Source organism: Chiloscyllium plagiosum, unplaced genomic scaffold (genome assembly GCF_037043375.1).
Source record: "Chiloscyllium plagiosum isolate Xiang-an unplaced genomic scaffold, Cpla_swu_hap1 HiC_scaffold_31, whole genome shotgun sequence".
Lineage (NCBI taxonomy): Eukaryota > Metazoa > Chordata > Chondrichthyes > Orectolobiformes > Hemiscylliidae > Chiloscyllium > Chiloscyllium plagiosum.
In genome coordinates this window covers 53,558,508-53,568,103 of record NW_028270169.1, presented here as the reverse complement: position 1 = coordinate 53,568,103, position 9,596 = coordinate 53,558,508, and the positions used below count along the sequence as shown (strand labels likewise).

The window sequence follows — 9,596 nt, the reverse complement described above, 5'->3', positions numbered from 1 at the left end:
CACTTATTCTCCACAGAAATGCACTTAATTTTTTTAAATTCAGTACTGTAGCAATTAGACCCACCCACCTTAAACTAATCAACTAGGTTGTAAGTGCATTGTGCTGGCATTCTGGTGGCCCCAGGCAGTGTCTGTGTTTGCTCTGCTGTCTCTCGCCATATTGTGGTCCGATGGCCATCTTGTGTGTCAAGTGGCCAACTTATGGCTCAGCGGCCATCTTGTGTGTTCGTGTGCCTAGTGTCATCCTGCTCCGTGCCATCTCCCACTTCAGTAGTTTCCTAAGCCTATTGTGATTTCTTTGTTTCAAAACTGACTCATTTCACATCTTTACCCACAGGAATATTATGTTGTTTTCAATTTCCTCTCATTTTTAATTCCATTTTCAACTGTTAAAAAAAAGTGTTGATTCAGGAGAGGGCAAAATAAATCCAAACAATATGATGACTAATTTCCCCAACAGCTGTTCAGCCTGGTGTTCTGATAACAGTTGGGACAGTCAGGCATCATTTAAAACAACATTTAACACTGCACTCATATGAAAGCTTGAAATACAAATTAATGATAAATCCACTACATACAATCCAAGATGCATTCATTTGTTGTTATACAAAATGTTACAATCACAATTAAGAATTCTACTGAAAACTAAAATCAGTGTCAGTATAAATTAAATCTTGGGCATCTTTCATTAATCAAGTTATTAGCTCTTAAAAAAACAGAAATGTATTCAATTGTAAATTCATGGTGAATGCACCTTAGTTTTTACAGCTTACAAAAATTTCAGTAATAAGGGTCAGAGACATTTGTGATCATTTGCTCCAATACAGATTTCTCCCATTTAGAAAGTTGCCATACAAAATCTCGATGTGGCCGAATGGTTGCTTTACACTTCTGAACAAGCGCCCAAGCATCCTAGGGGAAAAGAACATTTCGGTACTTTTAATTCATCTGGAAACTCCACCGCTCAAATGATGGCAACCAAAAATATGATTTAGATTTCTCAGTAGTATCAAGAAAACTGTGGCTCAATTTTCATCACTGTAGTTGGATAGGGAGAGATGGGTCTTCCCCATGTTCTGGAGTTTGGCACAGTGCCTTTTCCTCTTTCTTTTTTTCAGTGAGAACTTTTTTGGAGTTTGAAAGCTCTTTCTTTTGTGAGAAAGAGCTGTGCATTCTTGTTGGATTGACCCTTTGAAACCCTAAGAATTTTCCTAATATAAATTTCAGATTTGTTCTACTAGGGCCAACTACCTTTGCGAATGGTAGACCTGAACTATGCGTTTACAATTATTATTGGCTCACGCATTGGGGCATTCAACTAGAAATGCAGTAAATAGATTGACAAGTTGCCACTGCAGTAAGTTGAGGTGGGGTTGAACAACTGATAAAAGATTCATTTCCCCTCCAAGTCCCATCAGTGGGAATTGGCACCTTAACAGAATTTGAAGGAATGAATAGAAAGCAGAAATAGAAGAAGCAACATCGCAGGAACATTTCCATTTCAAGCAACAATAGAAAGAAGAAATAATTCTTCCCAGCTTGTGACTCAAAGAGAAAAACATTTAAACTGGAAAACTGAGAGTCCAAAGATGTCCAGGTTAGTTGAACTGGCCATGGTAAATTGCCCATTGTGTATAGAGATGTGCCGGCTAAGTGGTTAGCCCTGGGAAATGCAGGGTAGAGGGGTCGGTCTGATGGGATGCTCTTTGGAGGGTTGGTGTGGAATCACTGGGCCGAATGCTCTGCTTCCACCCTGTGGGGATTCTATGATCCTATGGGAGTGGTGATCAAATGACTTTTTTCTCAGGAGAAAATGAATTATACACAGAACAGAATCTTTCCTTGTTGTGAGGCAAGTGGCTGGAGAGGAGCATTACCAGTTAGGCTGATGTCAGGGACTTGGCTTCCCACCAGCATAGGAAATAAAATCCTGAGGCGGCAGACCCTAGGCTTCATCTTTCTTACCTGCCACAATTAAGGGCTTAAATGGTCAACTAGCAACCAATTGACAACCACTTAAGGGCCTCTCTGCACCCCCATGACAATTAACTGTACTTCCAGCAGGTGAGAATAATGGCAGCTCACCTAACTGATAAAGTAGAGCAGCCACCAAACAGGTTGATGGGGTAAGGTCTGCCTTTTACTGAGGTTGATTGGTGGTGGTGGGGGGGTGGTCACAGATGTGGGTGAGGGCTTGGGAACAGTGCTGGCCATGGAACTTCATCACTTATTGCTGACATTCTGACACCCATTCCCCATGACCCCCAGCCTTGTTGATTCCTCCTGGACTTTGGTGTTTGAGTGTACCATCAGAGGCCACAAGTTTTGAAGCCTGTGCTGTAGCTGCTGACCTCTGATTTTCCAACAGTTTGAGAGCTGTCCTGGCAAGTGATGTGCTGAAAATCCCACCAAGGGGCAGCTTAGGTGTCAGATAGGCACAAACTTTGGTGGGCTTTCGACACAGAGTGGCAGTTCCCACTGCACTTTAAAGTAAAAGCAGAAATTTTGGCCATAGTTTGGGAAGAGATTTATTTTATTTTGTTCCATGCTTCCTCATGCTGTACAAATTAAGCTACTCAAACCGCAAGTGACAGTTGGGGAAAGGGACTGTAGCGAGACAATGGTCAACATCAACACAGTACAATGGGACTCACTATACTCTACCCAACACTTGGTCCAAAAAAAGCAGAAATATCCACAATTAGGAGGTTCTACCTTCTTTATCACTGGTCCCTAGCCAAAGACATGCCACAGTAAACATCATGTCCCAAGGCTGTATCTCAAATAATTTTCCTTTATATTTCCATTTTTTTGAGAATCCAGACAATCAGCCACTCATGCTTTTCACACTGTAATCATAGAATCTCTACAGTGCAGAAAGAAGCTATTTGGTCCATCAAGTTTGCAGTGACCCTTCAAATAGCATCCCACCCAAATCCAGCCTGCCCACCCTGTCCTTGTAACCCCACATTTAGCATGGCTAACCTACCTAACCTGCATATCTTTGGACTATGGGAAGAAACCGGAGCATCCTGCAGAAACACATGCAGAAATAGGGAAAAAGTGCAAACTCCACACAGACAAGAGTGGAATCAAAACTAGGTCCCTGGTGCTGTGAGGCAACAGTGCTAACCACTGTGCCACCGTGCTGCCCCTTAATCAGACGATAGTGAAAGAAAAGATAATTTAAGAATGGTGTTATCATATTGTTCTCAGAGTATAGCTGGCCTTGATACTACCACATAAGTTTTTCAGTTACCTTCAGTGTAATTTTCTGAGAATACATGAGGTAGGCCATCACTGTAGTACAGCAACGACTTATACCCAAAGTGGAGAATACCAGCACCGCACCTTTATCTAATTGTTCATCTGGAAGAAAGGAATGTGTTTAATGTACATTTGATACACCTCATATTAAACTTCTTTAATTACATGTAATCAAGAAAAAAAGGTCATAGGTCCTGAATTTGCTCAATCATTCTAGCAAACACTACTGGGTGTGGGCATGGAAAACTATGCTTTGTTGCAACCTTACTATGGCATGCTGTTGGATATGGGCCGATGATAAAGGAGGTGTGTGTGTGTGTGTGTGAGATAAAGAGGTGGATGTGTGTGTGTGTGTGTGTCCCAGTGTGCTACCAGAGATGTGGGGTCAACTCCTATATTCAAACCTCTGAGCAATGAAGGAAAGCATGCTAAATGCTTTCATAATCACCCTATCTATGTATGTATGATGCTAACTTCAAAGAATTATATAACTGAACTTCTAGGTCTCTCTATTCCACAACACTACCCAAGGCCCTACTTTTAATTGCTTAAGTCCTGCCCTGTTTACTTTACCAAAATGCAATACCTTGCACTTATCCAAATTATCTGCCACCCAGCAGCCCCAGTTGATCAAGATCTCTTTGTAATCTTAGATTATCTTCTTCACTGTGCACCATAAGGTCTGAAGTGGGGATTTTCACCAATGATTGCACAATGTTCAGCAGCATTCATGACTCCTCAGACACTGAAGTAGACCATGTCCAAACGCAGCAGGATCTGGACAATATTCAGGCAAGTGGCAAGTTATATTCACGCCACCCAAATGCCAGGTTATGATATTCACCAATAAGAGACAAATTAACCACTGCCCCTTGACATTCAATGGTGTTACCATCATCGAGTTCCCCCACGATCAACATCATGGGAGTTATCAACGATCAGAAACTCAACTGGACTCACCCTATAAATTCAGTGGCTACAAGGGCAGGTTAGAAGCTCTGAGTACTGTGGTGAGTAGCTTATCTTCTGGCTCCCAAAAACCTGTCCACCATCTACACGCACAAATCAGGAGCGTGATGGAATACTCCCCACTTATTGATGAGTGCAGCCCCAAAAACTCTCCAGAAATTGTCACCATCCAGAGAAAAGCAGATCCCTTCATTTGCACCATATCCCCATTCCCTCCATCACTGACACTCAGTAGCAGCATCTACAAGGTGCACTGCAGAAATTTACCAAAGTTACTTAGGCAGCATCTTCCAAATCCACAACCACTTCCATCAAGAAGGACAAGGGCAGCAGATATACAGGAACACCACGTCCTGCAAATTCCCCTCCAAGCTATTCACCATCCTGAACTTGGAAATATATTACTGTTCCTTCACTGTCACTGGGTCAAAATCCTGGAATTCCCTCCCTTAATGGCATTGTGGGTCAACCGACAGCAGGTGGACTGCAGCAGTTCAAGAAGGTAGTTCACCACGACCACCTTCTCAAGGGCAACTAGGGACGGGCAATAAATGCTGGCCAGCCTGCGAAGTCTGCATCCCACAAAATGAATAAATACAAAAAGCTATACCATCAATTTTGGTGTAATCCACAAACTTACAAATCATGCCTTCTATGTTCTCATCTAAATCATTTATATAAATGATGATCAAGAGTGGGCCAGCACTGATCACTGTGGAACACTGCTGGTTACAAGCCTCTAGTGCAACAAATAACCCTCCACCATCACTCTATTGTCTCCTGCCATTAAGCCAATTTTTTATCCAACTGGCAAGTTCACCCTGAATCCCATGTGATTGAACTTTACTTATTAGTCTACTATGTAGAACCTTGTCAAAGGCGTTACTAAAGTCCAAATAAACAATATCGGCTGCCAAGTCCTCATCAATCTTCTTGGTTACTTCCTCAAAGAACTCAAGTTTGTGAGACACTATTTCCCTTCCACAAAACCATTGGTGATTATTCCCAATCATTCTTTGCCTCTCAAAATGCATATAAGTCCTATCTTTCAAAATTACTTCCAACAACTTACCCACCAGTGAAGTCAGACTCATGGGTCTATAGTTCTCAGACTTCTCTTTAGATCCATTCTTAAAAAAAGGCACAACATTAGGCCACTTTTGGAATATTGTGACAATTCTAGTCTCCTTCCTATCACAAGGATGTTGTGAAACTTGAAAGGGTTCAGAAAAGATTTACAAGGATGTTGCCAGATTTGGAGGACTTGAGCTACAGGGAGAGGCTGAATAGGCTGGGGCTGTTTTCCCTGGAGTGTCGAAGGCTGAGGGGTGACCTCAGAGGTTTATAAAATTATGAGGGGCATAGATAGGATAAATAGACAAGGGTCTTTTCCATGGGGTGGGGAGTCCAGAACTAGAGGGCATAGGTTTAGGATGAGAAGGGAAAGATATAAAAGAGACCTAAGGAGCAACTTTTTCATGCAAAGGGTGGTGCGTGTACGGAATGAGCTGCCACAGGAAGTGGTGGAGGCTCGTACAATTGCAACATGTAAAAAGCATCTGGATGGGTATATGAATAGGAAAGGTTTAGAGGGATATGGGTCAAGTGCTGGCAAATGGGACTAGATTAGGTTGGGATATCTGGTCGGCATGGACGAGTTGGACCAAAGGGTCTGTTTCCATGCTATACATCTCTATGACTCTATTCGCCACTCTCCACTCATCCAGCAGTTATGGATGATATACATATTACTGCAAAAGACCCTCAATTTCGTCCCTAACTTTCCACAATGTCCTGGGATACACTAGATCAGGTCCTGGTGACTTATCCACCTTTATGTTTACTAAGACCTCCAGCATTTCCTCTTCTGTAATGTGAATGGTTTAAAAACATCAATATTTCACTCCCTCAGTCCTCTTGCCTCCATTTCTTCTCCAGTAAAAACTGATGGGAAATATTCATTTAATATCCCTCCCATCTCCTGAGGTTCAACATATAGTCAACTTCTTTGATCTTTAAAGGGTCCTACTTTCTCTCTACCTGTTGTCTAGTTCCTAATGTACTTGGAGAATCTCTTTGGATTATCCTTAACCTTATTTGCCAAGGCTATCTCATTTGCCTCCCTGGTCTCTCTCACCGTTCAAGAGATTCATTTGAACCCAGTTGTCTATATCTAATTTATGATTTTTTAAAATTCTTTACTAAATCCTCAATATCTTTATTCATCCATTGTTCTCTAATCCTACCAGCCTTACTTCTCACTATAACAGGAACTTAATGACTCTGAACTCGGGTTATCAAATTTTTAAAACACCCTCTCACATATCAAAAGTCCCTTTACCTTTGAACAGTCTACTCCAATCAACTTTCGAAAGTTCTTGTCTAATACCATTAAAACTTACCTTACTCCAATTTGTTATGAAGGTAGAGGTACTGTACCTTTAAGAGAGTTGATAGGCTAGCAAGGACAAAGCACAGGGAGTCCGGAACAAGGTAACAAAGTAACACTTGGTCGAAACAGTTGGGAGCAGCGGGGTTGCCATGAAACAAAAACAAATTCAAATTCGGCCAATCAGTTTAAATTATGCCCCGAGATACCAGAATCCAATCAAATTTGAATTTAGTATTTTGATAATATTAAAATCAATGAAACAATTCAATGTTCTGGGGTATAAAATCAGATATTTTGAACAGCGAGAGGGAGAACTGCCAAGCCACCAACAAATACAGACTGCCAGCAGAACAATTCTCTGAAAGGTACCTGTCTATAAGAAGTTTGCGCAGAACATCAAAACGAGGACATAGGAAAATCTGCAGAGGAAGATACAAAGAGAAGATTCGACAGCTGACTGATTTTGAAAGTTGAGAGTTTTTTATAAATCTTAATCGGGATTTTTTTAATCAGACAAGTATTGTAGAGTGGGAAGAGAAAGGAGCTGTAAATAGTTGTTGTTTTAAAATCCTCTTTGGATTTAAAGAATAACGTTGTTAATTTTTACTTTAAATAGTGATCCCTGGGATAGTTCTTTGCCTCTCGAATTTTAACAGATTACAGCATGGGGTGAATCTTTTCTGTGTTGCTGGTTTAAACTAGCAGAGGGGTTTACCCCGTGTCATAACAAATTAAAAACTTTTGTTTTTATGGAAGGCTATTCCTGTCTTGTGTTAGTCACTGCCAGAAACGACCCATTTATTCCTGCTGTCTGCTTCCTGTCTACTGATGAATTCTCAATCCATGACAGTATATTACCACCAATCCAATGTGCTTTGATTTTGCACACTAAATGTGGAACTTGATCAAAAGCTTTCTGAAAATCCAAACCTACCACATCCACTGGTTCTCCCTGATCTATTCTATTAATTATGTCCTCAAAATACTCCAGTAGTTTTGTGAAACATGATTTATGTTTTATAAATCAATTTTAACTTTGTGTCATTCCTTCTGTATTCTCTAAGTATCCTGTTATGACATTCTTTATAATAGACACTAACACTTTTCCTTCCATTTATATTAAACCAACCAGTCTGTAATTCTCTGTTTTCCCTACTTGCTCTTTTTTTAAACAGTCGGATTACATTTCGCATACTCCAATATGTTGGAACTGTTGCAGAATCTAAGAATTTTGGATGATGATGACAAACACATCCACTATTTCTATAACCACCTACTTCAATACCCTGATTATCAGGCCTTCGGGTTTTTTCAGCTTTCAGTCCCATTAATTTCTCCAGCACTACGAACTCATAATATTAATCTTCTTCAATTCATCCTTCACAATAGATCCTTGCTTCTGTATCATTTCTGGTAAATTATTTGTGTCTTTCTCTGTGAAGCAAGGCTAAAGTAGTTGGTTAAATGCTCTGACATTTCAAATTCTCCATTATCAATACTCCATTTTCAGACTGTAAGGGGCCTGCATTTGTCTGCACTAATATTTTACTTTATACATTCTCGATGGTGGGTCCTGCCTGAAAAGTCAACTCTCCTGCTCCTCTGATGCTGCTTGACCTGCTGTGCTTTTTCCAGCTCCACATTTTATTGATTCGGACTTTCTAGCATCTGCAGTCCTCACTATTCCCACTTTATACATTCTTATTTAATCTCTTACAGTCCACTCTTACATTCCTCATATAGTGTACTTTCCCCTCTTAATCAATTTCTTGGTCCTGCTTTCCTGAATTTCAGTCCTCAGCCTTGCTCCCTTTTCTAGCAACTCAATATGCCTTCTCTTTGAATCTATTACTTAGTTTCTTGTGATAGCCATAGTTGGGCCACTTTTTCTGTTATGTTCCTTCAGCCCAATAGGAATGTATAAATGTTGCAAAGCATGCATTTGTTCCTGAAATATTAACCATTGCTTATTCACTGACATGCCTTTTAATGAAGTTACCCAGTATACTTCCAGCCAACTCATCCCTCATAACTTTGCAGTTTCCTTTGTTTAGATTTAGGACCCCTGTTTCAGATTTGACTCATCATTTTCTATCTCAGTGAAGAATTCTAGTATAGAACATAGAACAATACAGCACAGAACAGGCCCTTCGGCCCACGATGTTGTGCCGAACATTTGTCCTAGCTTAAGCACCTATCCATGTATCTATCCAATTGCCGCTTAAAGGTCACCAATGATTCTGACTCTGCCACTCCCACAGAATCATGCAGAATCATGCTAGAAAGGGTTTAGAGGGGTTTGGGCCAAGAGTGAGTAAATTGGACTAGATTAGGTTGGGATACCTGGTCAGCATGGACGGGTTGGACCGAAAGGTCTGCTTCCATGCTGTACATCTCTATGACTCTATATTTGAGAAGCAGTCCTTTGGCCCATGGAGTCAACACTGACCCTTCAAAGAGCATCCCACCCAGACCCATTCCCCTATTCCTGCAAGCCAGAATTTCCCCAGGCCAATCCACCAAACCTACACATCTTTGGACTGTGGGAGGAAACCCATGCAGACACGGGGTGAATATGTAAATTCCACAAAGACAGTGGAATGGAACCTGGGTCCCTGGCACAGTGAGGCAGCAGTGCTAACTGCTGAGCCACCTTGTCACCCAATCACTTGTTATGATCACTTTTTCCTAAAAGGTCTTTGACAACAATGTTATGAATTAATTGCTTTTCATTTAGAGGGCTACACTGAAAGGGCTGGAGAATGGGTATAGCTGGGTGCTCTTTTGGGAACTGGTGCAAACACGATGGGTCAACTGGCCTTTTTTGATGCTGTAAAATTCTATAATTCTGTGATTTACAAGTCACTGAATGATAAGTTATTTGTTTTGTATTAAAGCAGGACAAGACTGTCCCGAAATTGACATTAAACTACCCTGGAGGGTGTTTCAGATGAAATAGTCATATCAC

The 9,596-nt window shown here is 40.9% G+C and overlaps 1 protein-coding gene across 1 annotated transcript in view; it reads right to left on the bottom strand.

Moving 5' to 3' along the window:
* Positions 1-266: 266 nt before the first annotated feature.
* The window catches only part of styxl1 (serine/threonine/tyrosine interacting-like 1), a 36,086-nt gene continuing 26,756 nt past the window's right edge, over positions 267-9,596 (bottom strand). Inside the window, exons 7-8 of the mRNA XM_043718798.2 lie at positions 3,260-3,369; positions 267-912 (exon numbers count right to left, since the gene is read on the bottom strand). Of these exons, the coding sequence (XP_043574733.1) occupies positions 781-912; positions 3,260-3,369 (242 nt within the window). The 3' untranslated portion in view covers positions 267-780. The remainder of the gene's footprint in view (positions 913-3,259; positions 3,370-9,596) is intronic.